The sequence below is a fragment of the Lineus longissimus genome, chromosome 12 (genome assembly GCF_910592395.1).
Source record: "Lineus longissimus chromosome 12, tnLinLong1.2, whole genome shotgun sequence".
In the NCBI taxonomy this organism is placed as follows: domain Eukaryota; kingdom Metazoa; phylum Nemertea; class Pilidiophora; order Heteronemertea; family Lineidae; genus Lineus; species Lineus longissimus.
This window is the reverse complement of record NC_088319.1, coordinates 15,317,305-15,336,316: the sequence shown is the minus strand read 5'-3', so window position 1 is coordinate 15,336,316 and position 19,012 is coordinate 15,317,305. Positions and strand designations below refer to the sequence as shown.

General features: G+C 43.8%; 3 protein-coding genes across 4 annotated transcripts; 2 read left to right on the top strand and 1 right to left on the bottom strand.

The window, feature by feature from the left end:
* The first annotated feature begins 1,145 nt into the window (after positions 1–1,145).
* On the top strand, positions 1,146–3,049 carry LOC135496934 (short-chain collagen C4-like). Its single transcript, XM_064786532.1, has 4 exons — positions 1,146–1,357; positions 1,595–1,730; positions 2,042–2,289; positions 2,713–3,049. The coding sequence occupies exons 1-4, from the start codon at positions 1,229–1,231 to the stop codon at positions 2,965–2,967; spliced, it is 768 nt and encodes a 255-aa protein (XP_064642602.1). The 5' UTR covers positions 1,146–1,228; the 3' UTR covers positions 2,968–3,049.
* A 4,605-nt stretch (positions 3,050–7,654) lies between these two features.
* LOC135497289 (uncharacterized) lies at positions 7,655–13,221 on the top strand. The gene is made up of 7 exons (XM_064787064.1): positions 7,655–9,169; positions 9,661–10,283; positions 10,624–10,708; positions 11,119–11,292; positions 11,548–11,646; positions 11,782–11,873; positions 13,132–13,221. Exons 1-7 carry the CDS (start codon positions 8,452–8,454, stop codon positions 13,189–13,191), a joined length of 1,851 nt encoding a protein of 616 aa, XP_064643134.1. The 5' UTR covers positions 7,655–8,451; the 3' UTR covers positions 13,192–13,221.
* LOC135497290 (sialin-like) lies at positions 12,955–18,912 on the bottom strand. 2 transcript variants are annotated; one of them, XM_064787066.1, is made up of 11 exons: positions 18,751–18,912; positions 18,178–18,383; positions 17,034–17,267; positions 16,681–16,768; positions 16,314–16,409; positions 15,912–16,042; positions 15,600–15,758; positions 15,187–15,316; positions 14,750–14,900; positions 14,414–14,504; positions 12,955–13,953 (listed from the first exon to the last, which is right to left on the bottom strand). In XM_064787066.1, the coding sequence occupies exons 1-11, from the start codon at positions 18,776–18,778 to the stop codon at positions 13,720–13,722; spliced, it is 1,548 nt and encodes a 515-aa protein (XP_064643136.1). In that variant the 5' UTR covers positions 18,779–18,912; the 3' UTR covers positions 12,955–13,719. The 2 variants fall into 2 exon arrangements, with proteins under 2 accessions (XP_064643136.1, XP_064643137.1); XM_064787067.1 differs by lacking the exons at positions 14,414–14,504; positions 14,750–14,900 and having other exon boundaries at positions 13,884–13,953.
* Positions 18,913–19,012: the final 100 nt, after the last annotated feature.

Sequence of the window (19,012 nt, the reverse complement as noted above, 5' to 3'; positions counted from 1 at the left end):
TATATCATTGTGTGATATGGCTAATTCATCTGTCTTTATCATCAATCTATTCGACCAAATACAACGCCGGTGTAATGTTTTTGAGTGTTTCTGTTTTTGAGTGTTTCCCCTCATTGTTTGGGAACGCTCAAAAATAGATTGACAAGTTTTTCTGTGTATCCCCCCTATTGAAAAGTCGTGGTCTATCTAGCTGCCTATTGTTTGGAAACACTGACACATGGGGAACAACCACAGATGTTACACCGGGACGAATTAACATTGGGGTCGCATAATGCGGGGAAAAACCATTCTCGGGAACGAGTTGAGGACGAATTATCCCGGGTAAATAGTAAAAAAAAAGTTGACATAGTTTTACCATAACAAATGTGACTACCTGGCATGCGGCCGTGCGACATCAAGTTCAAACTTTACCGCGTTAGCCTGTGATTGGTTGAGGAGTTGTAAGATGATCCGTGATTGGTTGGTCTATAGTCAACTGGGTCATGAAAATGGCACGTGGGGCCTGTCATGGGCGACGTGTCATCAGGCTCAGTTTTGGCGCGTGGAAACTGGCAATGTATTCATCCTATTGAAGAGGCTCACGAAAGCCTCGAAAGTAGGTCGAATAAACATCCGAAGAGATCGCAGTGATACTCAGAATAATAGTAAATTGTCCGCATAGAAATAAAGCTGGTCCTTTTGCTCGGAGCTATAAAAGAAAAATTGACTTGCTCACCATCGCCCGTGAACAGGGGAAGTGCGTGACCTAAATTTTATTTTTTGGTCATTCGTTATAAATAAAGATCGTGGGACAAAGAATGACCAACTTAGAAGACTGACGGAGCTAAAACGAACAGAACAATTCACTTCTCTCATATATCGAGAACGAGTTGTAATACAGTATAGGACGGCGTTTTGTGCAATCTTGCAAAATACCTCGATATTCTTGAAAGCTCCTCCGCCAATATGAATGTATATGTATTTAATGTCAGTGTATGAATGTTCATAAGGTGCTGGTATATACATACATGTAGGAGTGATTTTTTAAATTATTGTCAATTGACCTTACTTATCAAGAAAAAGCTTTCTGCAGATAACACGCATCCCATTCATTGGCTCTAAGTCAAATTTGATAAGTAAACTATACTCATTATTGTCCCATGCCCCAGATAGGCCTTTACCGGGAAACCAATCGAGACATTTATAAAGGTTTGTTATTACCGAACTATCCGACCGTTGGTATTGAAAGATGGCCATCTCAAAACTTTCCGTGGCAAAGTATATCTTCTTCGGGTGCCTGGCAGTAGGTTTGGTGGGATGGAATGTCCATCTACAAAACGATCTCCATGAAGAGCGGAGTAGGTTGCTTAGGAGAGAGGTTGGTGTGGCTCCATTACATTATAAACACCTTTTCACGAATGCTATGAATTTTGCAGGATCTGATAGCGTGGTATACGTTAAGATCCCCTTTCAGATTTTGGACTTTTCCTTTTTAAGTCAATCTGATGATGAAGGGGTTCAAACGACAGTCTTTCTTCAGCCATCATTTAGACATGTGCCAGTAGGTCAGTAATGTTACGTTTCTTTAATAGTGGTATCTGTTACAATTTTTCAGGGTTTGGATGAAGCAAATCGACAGAAACGATCGGCAGACAGTCATACTCAGAATGGTTACCCACAAGGTGGCGCTCTCTACATCCGATGGGGAAGAACCGTTTGCCCAGATGACGACTCCGAATTGGTATATTCGGGTAGGTGATCGGCACCACTTAAAAATGACCTTCAGATCATATCCTGTTTTAGTTAGTAGCCTATGCTTGGAGCCTCTCAACGAAGGGAAGACGTATAGCATTTGTCGGTTTAGACCCCGTAGACGTGTAACTTGCAGATGTCTATCTGTTTTTCAGAGACATAAAAAAAGAAGACAACAGTACGGTACTATAGATTTTTGGAAGTTCGTTGTGTCATGGACGTCAAGTCTTTAATCACTTGAGGGATCTGATTCTGATAAAAAAGGAAAACCTCACATTCATAATCTACTGTCTTTTGGTCGCCATTCCAGGTATAGCTGGAGGTGCCCACTACCAGGAGACGGCTGGCGGTGCCGAGTACCTCTGTCTAGCAAGAGATGCCCAGTTTCACCCCCAGAGCACCACAGCAATTGAAAACACCGCCAAAATATATGGTGTGGAGATCGAGTTCGCCACCGCACAGGAGGTGCTCCTTGATACTAGCAATATCGCACCCGCTGGCCTCCATAACTCTGACGTGGTGTGTGCTGTCTGCAGGAGCAAGGCCAAGGTTACCCAGGTAAGAGGGCTTGCTGATGAGTTGGGTAAAGGCCTGTGCCATTGCAGACCAAAGGAAAAGCAGTTGGGTAACACACTATAGGAAAGAGTCATCAGTGCCAATATAATGCGAGATCGGCGACCTCGTGGAACATCATCCTTATCTGGTCAACTGGCTCCTGCCTATCCAGACTTAGTCGGGGCGTATGCTCTCGGTCCTTAGTGCCGAGTGTTGCAGTGAAGTTCGGGATGGGTCCTGTAGAGAGTGCCCGACACCGATGCGCGAAATTTAGATAAGAACGGAATACAAACTCAAGTTCTGGCTCACAGGAGAATTAATCGCAGAGCGGACACCACAGAGTGTACACTCATCCTGGTAAGCCATCAAGGGCATATATATATAAGCTAATACATTCTTAGCGCAAATGTCCCATTCCTCTTGCAGGTAATGATTCCAGGACGAAGGGAGTGCTACCCAGGATGGAAGAGAGAATACTGGGGATACTTGATGACTGCCCATTTTACACACAAAGGATGGCACTCGTACGCATGCGTGGATCAAGCACCGGAAGCGACAGAGGGCGGAAGTAGAAATGACAATCAGGGTCTGATGCATCTCGTCCAAGGAATCTGTGGCTCGCTGCCCTGTCCACACTATGTCAATGGGATGGAGATCACTTGTGTTGTGTGCACGAAATAAATATGCTCTTTCTTTATTTTGATACTGTATGCTTCAAATTTGAGCAACAAGCACAAAACAATACAAGCAAAGATTTTCAGGATTTGTATGATTTATTGCAACAGTGAAACACACCAGAAATATACTACATTACGAATACATATATTTCCTCACCATCAGGCATGTCACAAGAAATGACACCGCACCACAACTCCCCCACGATAACATAAAATGACCCGTGTATGCGTCAACGGTGCGGTATTAAAGCATGGACCGGTTTAAATTCGCTCCTCTTTCAAATACAAAAACAATTTTGAACCCTGGCCGAGAAATTTTGACATAGCGAGCCGGCTTACCAGGTTGAGTAAAACCGATCACATTCGACACTGCTATTCAAAGGTCATCCACCAGGGTCATATTTGGGCGTGGACAGAAATTGGTCGCGGGTCTCGGCGCGATCACTGTCCGCTTTTACGAGACCCGGGGGTGTCAAATGCTTACGGGGTCACTTGGTTCTATTTATTGCTGAGACGGGACCGCCAAGGGGTCATCCAGGAAGTGCTCAACAATGCCTGGTCATCGCCAAGTGCTTGAACATGTCACCTTGGTAAATAGAGCAAGGGTGTGAGGGCAGCGGAGTCAGACAGAGGAATGTGACGAAGGGTGGTATCACTATCGTGCCTAGAAATTCTGCGATGGCCGTTCGAAAACTGGTGGAGCTACCCAACATAACCTATTAACCAGTGAATCTTGCAATATCTTGCAACTATCGAAAAAACGTCCTCTTCTTGAGACTACAGGCAGACTACCTCTTCCTGTCGCAGTGGATCAAAACATGATGAAACGGGTAGGTGGTGACTGGATACCCCCTAGAGAGAAGGGAAGGCATTGCGGCCCTTCTGACCTTATCGTGACGGGGTTTACAGACGAAGGCTTCTATGTTTGAATTGCTTGAGACCCGGCCCTATGACCATGATGACATTCACCTTGTAATCTCCCTTTTCTACCTCAGGCATCTTATATACAAATCTTCCTGTTAAGCAAAGGCAGCTTCCGATGAACTTTGAATGACTTTCAGCTCAAGGGCTCTTCTTGGTTCACAGGCCTCCACATAAACCGTTAGAGGTCGCGTCGATAAACTAGGAAACTACATGTACATGTATATCTATTAGTAGCATCGTCTCGCGCACAAGTGGCGACCCGGAACCTCTATTGCCGTTTGAATGCCCAGATGGTTGTTAAGAGGTCTATATCAGTGCGGGGATTCCGATAGTGTCACTGTCCTCTATGGTTACCAAAGCGATTGGCAGACGACAGCAAAAGAATTAAAAGCGCAGGCAGATTCAACCACGAATACTTCCTTTTCTATGGCACACGATGTGGATTTGCTGGTTGGCATTTCTAGACGATAGTTTAAACACACCTGTTAATAGGTTCATATTGATGAAGCTGTCCTGAATAAGTAGATAAATCAGTGTTTTTGTAGCTCTATGCCAAATTAATGGCACAATTTGCGCTTATTTCTACCATAATTGCCTGAGTTGTGGAGATTATTGCACGGGTTGTGATGTGTGGCATGTAAACCAGAATAGGAAGATGTGATAACAAGTGCTTGGCTCAAAGTGTTCTATATATAAAATGACTTAAAATGCAAAAATATACGGCAGACTGTCCGCTCTGGTTACTTATAACTGCTATAACTGCATTTTAAGTCACGTTATGAAACACTTTGAAATATCCATCATCCAAAAGTCACAGCCAGAAGGCCGAGCTAAGACCACGTTCAGCTTTCTTTGAATCGCTGCGTGCGCTTGTTCTCTGACCAAGGCATCCTTGCTTGCCATAGGAAATTCTAAATAGGTTTCTGTCGAAATAATGCACTTCGTTTCACCATGATATATGGGTGTGGCTCGAGACATTTTGGTAACCTTACTCCCACCTTTCTCATTGCCCAAGCCAGGGGCCAAAACACTGCGTCCTCAATGGCCAGGGCCATTCCAAGACGGCGCAGTCGCATAAAGTCATTCTTCAACTCTGTAAATTCCGTAACCGCTTCCGAGAGCACCGCGATCAAAAAGTTTAAGAGGAGAACAACTGTTAGGAAGTAGAAAACGAGATGAGCGAATTGCATGTAAAAGGGAGGGTCTGCACCGAATCCAAACTCACTTTGTTCCAGTTTGAATATGGAATAATGCCCCTCCGAGAATGTCTTAAAGTGAGACAAAGCGTCACCGTATGTGACGTCATGAAAAAAAAGTGCAAAGATGGCAAGGATGAGAAAGTCAACAATGACGAATTTGCTGGTCATGACGATCATGCTCTGTAGCATGCAGACAAACGGACCCACCAAGGGGAGCAACTCGAGACAGTGCATTGCACTGAAGATGCACAGCGGAAGCATTACACTCTTAAACGCCATGACTACATTGAAGTTGCTATACCCCCTCCCAACGGCCGTGTACGAAAAAGAACAACACAGGTAAAGAATAACCTGTATCACAGAGTAGAAATTCGTTTGTGCCAGATGATCTTCTAAGCCGAAAATGTTGCGCCAGTGGATTTTTCTGAATGTTGGTTGGCACATTTTGGAAACAATGACCAGCAATTCGATTAGGAGACAGAGGCCGCTAATGAGCCCTACAGTCACAAGGATTCCATTGTATTCACTGGCAGAAAACTGTTGAAACCTGTGGTACTCTTTGATGGAACTACTAACCGCTGTTTTCCAGCTAACGTTCGTGGATTTAGTCGAATCGAAATACAACACGATGCACAGGAAGGCAATCCTTGCAAGGCAAAACAATGTGTAGACGGGCGAGGCCCGCTTCATTTTCGTGTTGATCAACTTTTTCATCACCTCCATCTCAAGGATCTCGCTTGCTTGGAGGCTCGTTTGGTGGCGCCGTTTGCAGTATGTTAGAAAGAGTAGTGGCGAGCGAAGGTATCTGTTTCTATCCCGCCCGATTTCATAATCGGACAACAAATACTTAACGGAGGTCTGAAGCCCGCGTGTTTCCGCGATTTCTAAGTAGCCACCATTGGTCTCTAGTATGGCCCTTGCTATCCTAAATGCTCCAGCTTTCGCTGCCAGCTCCAACGCCCTGAATCCGTTTCGATCTTCCATCACCAACAGCTTCATGCGGTCTTCGCGCGCCACCTTTGACATCACGTGATCGTAGACGTCCACCATGTTTTCCTCTAGTTCCGGAACATGCGCTACAGCGTCGATAATGGCGTGTACCCACGTGTCATCATTATAAGGGTCTTTTTGAAATAAGTCTGCACCGTTTTCAATCATTTCTGAAAGACACTTCTTCGCGCCAAGAGTTGAAGAAAGAATAAACAATGATTCGAAAGCGCAGTCGTCATGCTCTGACGTCTCTCTATCGAAATATTCAAATCTTGCATTGGCAAGGCCTAGTTTCTGTTCTCCAGACAGCCCATCGCATATAGACTTATAGCCATTAACATTATCCACTTCTAGAATATCATAAAGGAGACGATAGCCAGAAAATTCAAGCACAATTTGCCTGTGGTTACTATTTTGACTGTCCTGAAATATCTCTGCGAATCCACTGGCTAGGTCCGCAAGGTTCGTGAACTCACGCGAGACGAGATAATGCGCTATCTTTCTTGAATCCATAGTGCGAAATGGGGAATATCAAAAATGGAACATAAATGTACACTCACAGTCAATCTCCGACTCCGTCAATGATGGAATGTCAAAGTTAGATAGACTAAGCCGTTACCGGTATAACATATGCCGACAGCTGCCGTCGTAAATTCATACATTATAGTATGTATAATTTGATGCACCTTCGATGAACTACCTCACTAAATAAACGAGATAGTGTTTTTTTCTAAAAATCCCTAGAATGATTGTGATTTTTCCAAATAGGCTACAATGCATGTTATCTTTCTGACGAGCTATTCATATCTATTTTGAGTTCCCGAAGGCTGCGATGTTTTAGACTCGCCACCTAGCGAGAGAAATATGTATTAGTTGGAAAACCAAATAAACACGTCGGGCCTCGTGTCGGTACAGCGAGATCTAGCTACATGTATTTCCATAAAACTCCCCAATATATCTAGCTACGCCCTTGTCAAATCACAGACTGTTTAAAGTCTTTGTGGAAAGTCTTCCTCTGTGGTCGAATCGGGTAGTTTCGATGTTGTTGTCGCCTGAATTGATCACAACTCACCATTCTGGGATCCTTGCATAACTGTTCATGACTTGAATAAATTCACTTCAAGGTCTTTATTCATAGCTTTATGGTAATGACTTTATACTAATACAATGCGAAAATGGCCTTGAGTTTAATATGCACATATATATACTTGCAAACGTGTGCTCCAATACGATCACAATAAACTGATATAAGTTTGAATTCAAATATTGTGTTTACATTGTACATGTAGTTTGTATGCACGTTCTTTAACTAAAATTGAAATTGAATGTTGGAAAACATGTATTTTGTCCCCGAAGAGTCCCGGATAGCACATTTCATAGATTTTGTGTCAGATTTAAGCAGTCGATATACCTGCAGTACAAAATGAGTCCAGTTTAATAGCTTTATATTATAATGTGATAGGCCTTTCACGTTGGCGTTTCGGGGGCTCTGCGAAAACTCGCTATAAAAAAATACCGTCCATGGTTCGTTCTCCTTGAATATAAGATGATCATAGTTCCTGCATGTTAGCCAATAAATCGCAGTCGGTCATTTTTCAATAGTGTTTAGAATATGTTGATATCTGGTGACACCGACTGTCTAATTAGATTCTTTCAATAAAAGACTCTTGTCTAATTAACTATCTGGTAAATAGATAGGTTCGCATTGAATCAGGTAATTAGCAGGCCAGAATGACAGGATAGTAATTAACGAAGATGTGATTAGATTGTGTTTCGGCCGGCGCCTGTATCGCTGAAGATGCGGATATTAGTCTCGAGGAAGTGGCAGTGCGAAGGACCAAAGTGAATGCTTTGCTGAAAAAGGTCATATTCTGTTTATTGCAAGGAAAAGTCTGCGTAGCGGTCGAGTTGGCGCTAAGAAGACCGGGACCCTCTCTTTTTATTCAAGTTAAGAACAAGCCAATACTCATGTTTAGGCTTGAACCATGGAGGAAGGAGCAGCTCAATAACGGTGAGAAAGTTTTCACCATATAAAGGAATTGCGACTGTAGGAAAAGAGCTTGGGACATTCAGTGGATTCATTAATTTTCCTGGAAGACAATGGACAAAACAGGACTCCTGTTTGTGTATTCTTTAATTGTGTTGTAGTTCATGGTGGTCTGTTGACTTCAGTCATTTTCAGGCTAATCAAAGACTTAGAATCCTCCTGTTGGTAGACTCCCAGGGCAGGTCCATTGGGCCATCCTAATTGAATCTGTACCTTGCGACAGGACGAGGCCGGTCCACTGCGTACGGTGTGTAAGTTATTGGTAGAGTGTATATCATCTTGTAGAGGTTCGTAACCAGTTTCACCCAAGTCTCCATTCTACGGCACCATGCTCAAACGAAAACGCTCTAACAGTATCACCGCCCTGTCGGTAAAGACGGCCATGACAGGATCGGAAGCGAGCACTGCAGTACCCTTGACTTGCTGTGAGCTGATCAAAGGGGATCCCATCACCGTCCGAGGCAAACGGATCCAAAAAGCAAAGGTAGTGTTCTTTACCCTGATCCCCCTACTATTTCTAGTCGGGCAAAACTTCGCATCCCTAGTCACCAATAACACTATTCGAATACACGCGGAGGATATCAAAGAGGCTGTCCTCCTTTGCACGGAGGCCGGTAATATTATGCATTACTTACAACTCGAGCGGGGCACCACAGCAATGTATTTAGGATCTGGACGCAGCGACAAAGAGTTAAAAAATCTCCGCGCGTCTTATCTGAAAACAGACGCCGCCATTAATAACCTTACAAGATGGCTGATCATTGACCTAGATTCAACGAAGCCGTACATGGAAGAGAAGGGAACGTTACAAGTCCATATCTACAGACACAGGTTGGAAGTAAGGAGATCAACTACCACCACAGTGAAGGAGGAGATCCTGTTTTATTCTGAGATCATTCAGGAGATGACAGCGTGGATTGCTGATAGCGTCCAGAAAGCCGACAAGGGGACGCTCTGGAAGACTTTGGTTGCATATCAAATGCTGACTTTGAGCAAGGAGCAGGCGGGCATCGAGAGAGCACTCGGGGCCATGTTCTACGCTTCGGGTAAGTTTGTGAGAAAAAAACGAATTTATTGAGTTTTTGGTGAAAAATGGGGAAAACTAAAATCCAAACCAATCCACCACTTAATAAACATCGATTAGAAAGTCGAGAAATACCCCGTCCTGAGATCAGGCATTTACAAAAATATCGATTGGCGGAATATATTGAAAACCACTGGTATTGCCAGGATGGAAATACTCAGGCGTAGACGTTATATTGTCAAAGTTAACTGTGAAGGCGTTTTTAGTTGTTTTGCACTTCTATCTTTATCATGATGTCACTACTGAACACCGGGTCCAAGACACCAAGACTGGCCAGACATTCTTGACAAAGAACACTCTAACCCCCTATATCATTTCAGTTCACTGTTTTAAGCCAGACACGATGCCAAAAGGCAGCTTGTTTGATCCACTAGGCCATCATCAGGATGGACAAACCGATGTTGAATTGAATGTCCATCGTTGCCAACTTTTGGAAAGAAATTTCTATTTCAGGAGGATTCACAGAGCACGAGGTTTATCTTTGGTACATGGAGAAATATTTCTATGGCAAGACCTACCTTGCGAGATGTTTACAATATTCTCCGACCTGCAAAAATGGCTACAAAGATTTCAAAAACTCGTCACTAGAGAGAAGACTTATGGAGATGAGAGCGGAAATATTTATCAACAATGTAACAAGCCAATCAGACGTCAGAGCTCTTTGGTTCAGCGACATAACAAAGTATATTAACATTTTGAAGGATATTGAACACACGATATCTGACGAGATCTTCCGGGCATTAGACCTTGACGTCACGAATTCAATGTATGAAATGATGATGAGCATCACAATTCTAATCGTTGTCGTCGTCATCGCGCCTATCTCGATTCTCATAGTCTTTAACATTTTGTCCGATATCCAATACTTTGCCTCGTTTCTGAAGATGAAATCGACAGAACTAGAATCGGAGAAGGCCCAGACGACCAAACTTTTAAACCAGATGCTCCCAAAATTCGTGGTGGAGAAGTTAAAGAGGAAACAGATCGTACAACCGGAGAAGTTTGATGGCGTGTCCGTGTTGTTTTCGGACATTACTGGTTTTGCAGACTTTGCCTTGGAATGCGATCCTCTGCAGGTGGGTATAACGAATGGCTACATTGTATCATCACAACGGCGTTCAGCACGGCCATGCAATGTGGCGTGGTGCGCTCACGTGTATGTGGATGGTTCTAACATCTATTGATTCCTGATAAGCCAGAGGCCCTTATCACTCTAAGAAAAAAGGTGCTGGGGGAGGTTCATGGCATTTTAAAGGGCCCTAATATGCGGTTGGAACTCTGGAAAGAGGAAAGTCACGAAAATCATTGCTTCCGGTGCTGTTTGAGCCTCCGTGTTCTAGTCCATGCAGTGGTAAAACACTGCCCATCTTTGCTTTCCTCTGGCCCAACCTAAATCGGATCATCTTCATTCTTCAGATCGTGGAAATTCTCAACTCGCTCTATCGAGTTTTCGACGAGACAATAGACAGATACAGTTTCGTGTTCAAGGCTCAGATAGTCGGTACGTAGATTTATCGAAATTCTGATCACGAAACGCGATGTCGAACAATGGAATAGGTGTTTGCGTTGGCATTTCATGGGCTGTGCTATGACTCCCTATTCTTGCAGTTCTTTGCGCAGACCTGATGAGAGTCCACCAACACAGTCAAATAACTGTAGTCATCACATCAAAATTATGTAAGAGCACTAAAGTGAAACGGTCGGATGAGGCTAAAAGCCGTGGCCCCCTGTGCTACTGAGTATGCCAGGGGCAAGCAAGTCATCCGCACTGCAGGAGGTAAAGTGTAACTCTAAAATGGACTCACAAAACTCCGGCCACATCCCAAGTATGGATGAGATGCCGCTACTGTGATGATAATGATTTCATTTCCTCGCATTATAGGACACTTAGATTCCCGATAATTGTTTCAGGCGATTCGTACATTGCATGCGCGGGCTGCCCAATCCGCTACGAGGGACACGCAAAGGAGATAGCAACATTGGCGCTGGACCTGATGGTCGCCATGAAGTCTTCGTCTAATCCTTACAAGGGTATCATAGATGCAGAAGAGGACAACCTGAAACTTAGAATAGCAGTACATTCAGGTAAGTATCAGGTCAGTGTGACCTACATTCAGTAGGCCAGCTGGTTTTGGAGGTTAGTGTGACCTACTTTAAGGTCAGTTAGTAACCACCGTATACATTAGTACATACCGGCAAATTAGAGGTCAGCTTGACCTACATGCAGTAAAATTGGAGGTCGGTATGAGCTACATTTAGTACCAGATGACGTCAGCGTGACCTGTACCTATACTTGTGGCATTCACGACAGGCGCATGAAACACATTTTAATTATTTTAGGTTCCTGTGTGGCTGGTGTAGTTGGTTTTACTATGCCCCGCTACTGTCTGTTTGGTGATGTCATCAATACAACGCCGTTTCTGCTAAGAACAGGACTTGGTAAGTATACAAGTTCGGTGTTGCTTCAGTCAGTAGTTTTTGCTCGAGAGCCAATATTGTGAAGCACGGTCGGGCCCAGAAGAGCTTGTATAGTAACATTAGGCTGGTGTCAAATTTCTCTCATACTTTTTTCAGCGAACAAAATTCACATTAGTCGGCCAGCGTATGTCCTGCTAAAACATACAAATGCATTTGAATTGGAGGAGAGGGGAGTGACGGAAATCTCGGTAGGTTGACACGGCAGCAACGGAAGACGACACGTGGTTCGTAAAGTAATGCAGTGAAGCTGGTAATAAATAAGCTGAATACAGACGAGTAATAAGCATCCTGGGAAGATTATGCAGCACTTAAATGTATATCAACTTTTATAATTTGGGCATAATATGTAAAGTCAAGGACTTAGTGAGCCCCCCTTTAGGTCGGGGGAGCTCCCCCGAACCCCCCTACGAGCATATGTTAAGTGCAAGCTCTAACAACTACAGCTGTTACAATGGGGGGACACCCCCCAAACCCCCCTCCGTCGACATAGGTTTTTACCAGTGCGTTGGGGGGAAGCTCCCCCCAAACCCCCCCGGTGGACAGTCAACTAGCCCTTCTGTGTCATACTGCTGGAGGGGGGGGGGGTGCGATGGGACCATCCATATAGTAATTATAGTTCCTTCCGACACATTTTTGTTTTGGTAATGTAATACATTGTGATTGTCCTTATTCACGGGAATCGGGCGTTTCCAGTGATATACGACACTTAAATGGATTGTCCTCATGCATTCACTTTGGAAACGCATTTTAAAATAGATGTCACGTCCTGTTAATGGGGCACGTCATCATCGCGTACATTTGGGAAAACTCCCTAACGAGACCGGAGCAGACGGCTGAAAGTAGTTTATTTATTGGCCGCTAGGGTACAGAATGTACGTCGCTCACCCGAAATTTTCACGCAACTATAGCTAAATAGAGCTAGTTCTAGTTTGTGATTCATTTTGATACTTCAGATTTGGGCAGTAGACCAATATAACTTAGTCGTCAGTGTGGTTTTAAGCTGGAAAAACGTATTTATTTTTCTTAAAGTGCCTTTTTTGGACGGGTGTGTGCGATTGTTTTGTTTTTATGTCACGTGACCTCGACCATGTCGACACAAAATTGAAATAAACCACCCTTTTCTGTCATTATTTAGGACGGATATTTCTCTAATAAAAATATTAATATAATTGGCCAATTTCTTAGGCATATGATGTAGCGAATTCCCATGAAGATTTAAATTTAATTTAACTTAATTTCAACCAATGGGATAGCAACCACCACCGGAAGATCGCGGAGAAATCGGTAAACTCAACGGAGTTAATTCAGAAAAATACCAAAAAAAATTGTTTGTTGGATATACAATATTTACTCTCTTTATTTCACTTCATTTACATTATATACTCCCGCACACACGTGTATCTTAAGAGCCCCTCCTAAAGGGGGTCTTATAATTCACAATTTCAGGGCAAAGGCAAGATTCTCACCTACTGGCTAAAGGGCAACAAGGTTCCGGTGAAGATTTAGGCAACCCAGCAAAAGGGAGGACGGCTCCCGGTTCAGCTGTATGACACTAATGGCAGTCAACGTCCGGGATGCCGCCACACTTAAATAGTCATCCCATGTAAACGTGACACGTAGGAATCAAATTCTACGTCGTCTGAAGGAAATGATTCAAAGGGAGTTTGATTTGTTTACTGACAATGGATAGCGCCATCTTTTCGATATTATATATCGCTCCTCCAAAGGTAAAATGTTACGCAACAATCAGAAAATGTATCGAGTTCACGGAACTTAACTAAAATGTTCTCACACACAATGAAATCCATACCAGAGCATGGCTTTGTTGAAAAGCATACATGTTTTATCGCGTCATGATAAACAAGGCGTTGATACAATGTACATAGGGGCTGTTGTCGGTTATACGAGTAACATTGGCGTAGGCAAGGGGAGGAAGGACGGAGGTGTGAGAGACCCCCATTTTCGAGAAGAATCTATCTTTGAATCCGACCTTGACAATCCCCAACATGCATCGAATATTATCCGCGAAACCCCTCAAGTGGCAATCATCTCAACGTAACTTTTGTTTCCTCTCAGACCGGTAGCAGAATCGGTTCGATGAAGTCTCTCGATTTCTTCCTTACTTTTCTCTGTCATCTCTGGATGGTGGCGGTGTACTTTGGCCCATTCCTGTTCCTCGCCCTTCGAGAAACAACCAAATGCTAGAGCGCCAACGCTGAATATGCCTGCGCAGATGTAAAACACTGCCTGCCATTCTTCACGTTTTCCCTGGAACGAGAGGATGGTTGTAGCTTTCTGTCAAAGAAGACTGCAATATCTACATGATGAAATATACTGTACTTGTTGCAGCTAGTCTGTAGAATAAGCTCTGGAAACGAAACTTAAGAGGCAAAAATCTCAGTTAGACGATTTTGTTGTTACCACATGTAATCTTAGATTTTACTGCAATAAACATGTTAATGCTCACAAAAAGAATGCACAAGGATGCTCCTACATGTATACAATAATTGTTGTTGGCAACCGGAGAATGTTGGCGGGGTGGGGGGGGGGGGGGGGCAAACGACGAAGGGGACGATACCGGACTCGCTGGATGGATATTTTAGCTTGCGATGCAGAGAGCGCTGGAGTTGTAAGAGAGGCGTTGGCAGAGACGGCTCAGGACCGTAATTGTCTTGAGGGATGTGGTGACACACTGGGTTGACAGGAGTAAGTGGTGAGTGATACCTACGTGTCTGACAACATATCCCATGGTCAGGGGAGCCAGCATCCCAGGAATGGTGCCCACTGTGTTGGTGATTCCGAATAAAAGACCTGCATATCTGGAAAAACATTGGAAAAAGCTAAGGTACAAGAACTTGGAAGGTGCTTATGATCGGTTCAACCACGGCTGTATCCGCGGTTCAACCCTACACTAAATTCACTAAACCTGTACAATGTACGTATAACGAAGCGGAATATTACATCGGAGTCTTCAGACATATAAAAAGTTAAAGTGTGTGTGTTTTTCTCGTTATTCAAAGACGAGATGAAGACAATAGATGGGTGATATGACAGCAATATGTACCTTGGAGCAATGTCCACGTGGTTTATTACGTAACCCGCTCTTCCAAAGGCGGTACAGGACACGGCAATAACTACTAATGCCACCGCCAGGGGTCGCTGAGTGCAATCAAGGAAGCCAGTTATGATGAGAAATAGCCCAGGAAGGCAAAAGGCTGAAACAATGATTTTAAGTTGAAGGTTTTGCTTTAGTTTTAATTTCAGTTTTTGTTTTTTAACAATGTTTAAAAAATAATAATTTTGATGAAATAATATAGGTTACAAATATGATGCTGAGTGTGCAAACACAATCTCTATTAATTTCTTTAGCGCTGTAATACGTTGATTGCGTGACCTCTGTACCATGTGAGTATGTTGACTAATTAAAGGCAGGATAATTTCACAGTCTGAAGTCGGGCCAAACATTCTTAAATAAGCAAGGCGTTCCTACTTTGTCCTCACCTGCGGTTTGACACACTTTGCGAACAACCATGGTACGAACGCCCTTCTCCCGGACGAGGTCTACCAGTTCTCCCACTAAATTGGCCATGAAGAACATTCCTATGTACGGCAAGGCGGAAAATAAACCATTCTGAAAGCAAGAGGCAATGCATCGAATCATCCTGGCCAGCAATGAATCTCAAATGCCCCTATACAGAGTAAAAAAAACAATCGGAAATTGAATGATACAGGTTACATCAATCACGTCTCGCGAGATCTATCCCATCGTTGAGTAGAAAAAATATCTTGCGTGTTCGATTATGCCACCCTTCTCCCGGCATCCCGCTAAGATCGAGTTTTAGTCATGCGCAGGACGCTGCGACTAGTCATATTCCAGTAAAATAGTAAACCTTGGAATTTCTCGTGTCGCCTACCTCTTTCATATCAAATTTCAAAACATCCTTCATGTAGGTAGGTAGACCCGTGAGGAGTAGATAGTTTCCCCAGTTGCTGGCGATATGAGTGACACATATGGACCACAGAGGAATCGATTTGACGAACGAGAGCCAAGGGATTGGATGGTTGTCATCGCCCTAAAACATTGAAAAATGTCAGTTTTGTTCTCTAATATACCATGTTAGTTAAGTAACAGTTCCAAGTACAATTGAGAAGTCTTAATCAAATCTTGATTCAGATAGTGTGCATATACACGCTTAGAAATAAAGGTTTTAAAGTCTTCCTTTTACCTCTTGGTCTTGATCCCTGCCAGTAGATTGTTCAATGAATGATCTCTCTACCTCTGATATCCGTGGGTGATCGGCGGGCGAATCATAGACCAGGAACGCCCAGAACACTAGCCATATAACCGTGGAGCCCCCTGCAAACACATGAAAACCGGACTATTGATTGGTTTTCATCGGATGGTTGTCTCTGAAATTTTGCTCCCATGCAGCCAGCTGCGGAACTACCTACTCCTTCCGACATTGATGCGTAGTCCCAATTAAAGACTCAAGGTGAGTCCCCTACCAATTTTACGTATGACGTATTCACATCCTACACAATGTTGATATACATGTAGGTGAAATGACAATTTGTTCATATTGTATCTTCTTAGTTTGACTTTGACTGCATTATCATCGTTAACTTACCGAAAACGTAGAATATAGATGGCCATCCTCCAGCAAAGCCGAATTTACAGAGGAAGCCCGACAGAAATAACGTCACTACGTTACCTAGCATAGTCCCTGGAGAGAAACAGTGAAATTGTTATCGTAGGTGTATCTATTCGTTATCGCTCCTGCATTGGCCAACGATACGGAGCCAATAATCATCACAGTGTATAACGTCCCTCCCTATTCAGTCAATTTAAGGCGGATTTTGTGTTCTGCTAGAGATCCGGTTTTGGTCATTGCTTATCTGCGATCTACTGATTGGGTGCGTCAGATAACGTTTGACTCTCTGCAGTTACTTTCCCTAAAGTTTGCATATTGATAAAAGAATCTTGGTGATAAGTACCTGAGTATGTGAATGCAATCAGCTTTGTTCGCTCCAAGGGCGGTGCCCATGTGGACAATATGTGATGGAAGCTTGGAAAGACCACGCCCTAGTGAGAGACAGTAGTAGCTTATTACAGGCTGTTCGAAAAATCGTTGCAGAATTAGAATTGCGTATAATGCAGTAGACAGTGTAATCCCTGTAATTTCAATGCAAACATATACTGACAAGAAGAAAATATCGTACAAAATTGTATCCTTAATATTGATAGAATCATTTTACAGTCCGATCGCTCTTGATGTATATTGGCAAAGCGAGCCTTGTATATTTTTTATATTGGTTGTAAGAATTGATAGCTGTCTGAAACAACTTACCGTGCCAAGTCCAACAAGAACCCTTAAAGCGATGACAATGTACACATGCGTCCTCGCAGCTACTGGGATGAGGAGGGTCGACACTGCACCAATCATCATCCCCGTACCAAGGACCCGCTTGGCGCCAAATCTTCTGGCCAACCATCCGCCTGGAAACTGGGTCAATATATATCCGTAGAACAGCGAGCTGAGCACTGCGCCTTGGAGAGGTCGGCTCCATTCGAACTCGTACTCCTAGTTGTAGAATGGAAAAGTTTGAATTCATATCAAATTGTGGGGGAGAGGGCGAGAGTACGGCGCCCCGTACTCTGTCGCGCCTCGTCAATCACCACCGGCGACCCGTCCGAGAGGCAGGCGAGGTGGCTAGGCCCGTCAGCTCTTGCGAGACGGGTCGCCGGCCAAGGGGACGCTCGGTCGAAAAAGCAGAATACATATAGTTAGTCTGAAAGTGGAAGACATAGTGGCTCCTGTTAGTTTAATCATGCGAACGGCATCACTTTATGGACAATCCCAGCCAGCGGCCCGAAAAATACCACCCCGCCCCCTCTCATTATTATCGAAACCGGTCTACTGGGCTTGAATGTAGGTTAAGGTTAGACAACCCCAAACTGATAGCATCCCTGACAGCTGAGAGGTTTTTACGTGCAAACATTCTCAGGTAAGTTTTTCTTGTAGAATATCCAAACTCGTTCGGTCCTAACACTACACATACCTCTGGAATGATGTGCCAGACCGAACTAGTTTTGAAGGCAAAAAAATGCAGAGTACACCATGAATAAGATCGTTCTGGAACTACTAGACAATACTCGAAATTCTTCCTCTGTTTGGTTTATTTGTGAAAATTTACAGGGACCAGAAAAATCACATGTTTCACGAGTTATGTAGTCGGCTCAGGCCCTACCAAACCTTTTTGATTTTACCGATGGAGATGAGATTGGGAATATCTTGTCGAAAGATTATTTCCATCAACTGTTCAGAGAATGGTGCTGCGGCCTTGTACTTTACGTATATTGGACATGACCACAAGAAAGCACTTTTGATGGTAAGAAATATGTCACTTCAACTTTATCGACCACTATCGACCCGGTCGACCCTCACCCTATTTTGAGATAACTTGAGACTAAAGGGGAAAAACGTTCTTAACCTGTTGTGTGGCATTCGCGTCTCTTTCCGTGTTGAAATCACAGCCTGCTTCCGTGGTGTTGGGAAGCGAAATGTTGAGCTCCGGCGGTTTCACCATGCACACTATCGCCACGCTCAGGTTTATTCGAATGGCATAGGTGCAAAGTACGCCGACGATACCGACATAAGCCAGGATGTAACGGCACGAAGTGAACGTTGGGACTTTGACTGAAATGATAAGATTTTCTAACGTTGTTGCCATTAGGCCTATAACGTGACTGTAAACAATTTCTTCTCGGCTATAATCGGTCCCACATGCGCCGATACGAAAACTGCGCCTATTCCATTTTGAAGAATATGATGAATTTCCCCAAAAAAACGTAGTTCATCCGAATCCAAGAGATAGCGGTCGATCTGGGGCATGAAGGTCAGAGGGATAGCGCCCTAAACCTCAGAAGGGGGCAGTTGTGATATTTGGATTCAAAAGCAGCCACTTCTGGTTTGTAATTGCTATCCGGCCCGGGACTGCTTTAAGCCGTTTCTCTGTTCGGCAGGATGCTCTACTACAAGAACAATACAATTCTACTCAGCTTACCTGTCTCAACCTTTTCCTCGTCGGCCATCCTTGACTGCTAACCGGCAACAAACGTGGTGTATATCCAACAAAGCCTCTGTCTCACCGTACTTATAACATCGACCTCTCACGCCGGGCGAGAAAGCGTTTAGTCACAATCAAACGTTACTTGGTTGCAGGGAGTTCTGGGTTTCTCACCCAAATTATACGCATAGAGAGTTTGCACGTTACAGGGAAACCGCCCTAGCATGGCGGGACAAGGCCTATCAACAGCAGTGTATCT

Bases quoted from the DNA above. Each gene is read 5' to 3' on its own strand.
- LOC135496934 (XM_064786532.1), top strand. From the start codon at position 1,229: ATGGCCATCTCAAAACTTTCCGTGGCAAAGTATATCTTCTTCGGGTGC. The intron at 1,731-2,041 runs GTAGGTGATCGG...TCGCCATTCCAG, and splicing joins CTCCGAATTGGTATATTCGG to GTATAGCTGGAGGTGCCCAC. The intron at 2,290-2,712 runs GTAAGAGGGCTT...TTCCTCTTGCAG, and splicing joins GCAAGGCCAAGGTTACCCAG to GTAATGATTCCAGGACGAAG.
- LOC135497289 (XM_064787064.1), top strand. From the start codon at position 8,452: ATGCTCAAACGAAAACGCTCTAACAGTATCACCGCCCTGTCGGTAAAG. The intron at 9,170-9,660 runs GTAAGTTTGTGA...TTTCTATTTCAG, and splicing joins GGCCATGTTCTACGCTTCGG to GAGGATTCACAGAGCACGAG. The intron at 11,293-11,547 runs GTAAGTATCAGG...TAATTATTTTAG, and splicing joins TAGAATAGCAGTACATTCAG to GTTCCTGTGTGGCTGGTGTA.
- LOC135497290 (XM_064787066.1), bottom strand. From the start codon at position 18,778: ATGGCCGACGAGGAAAAGGTTGAGACAG. The intron at 16,769-17,033 runs GTAAGTTGTTTC...GTCTCTCACTAG, and splicing joins TTCTTGTTGGACTTGGCACG to GGCGTGGTCTTTCCAAGCTT. The intron at 15,317-15,599 runs GTAGGCGACACG...TCTTGCTTTCAG, and splicing joins TGAAATTTGATATGAAAGAG to AATGGTTTATTTTCCGCCTT.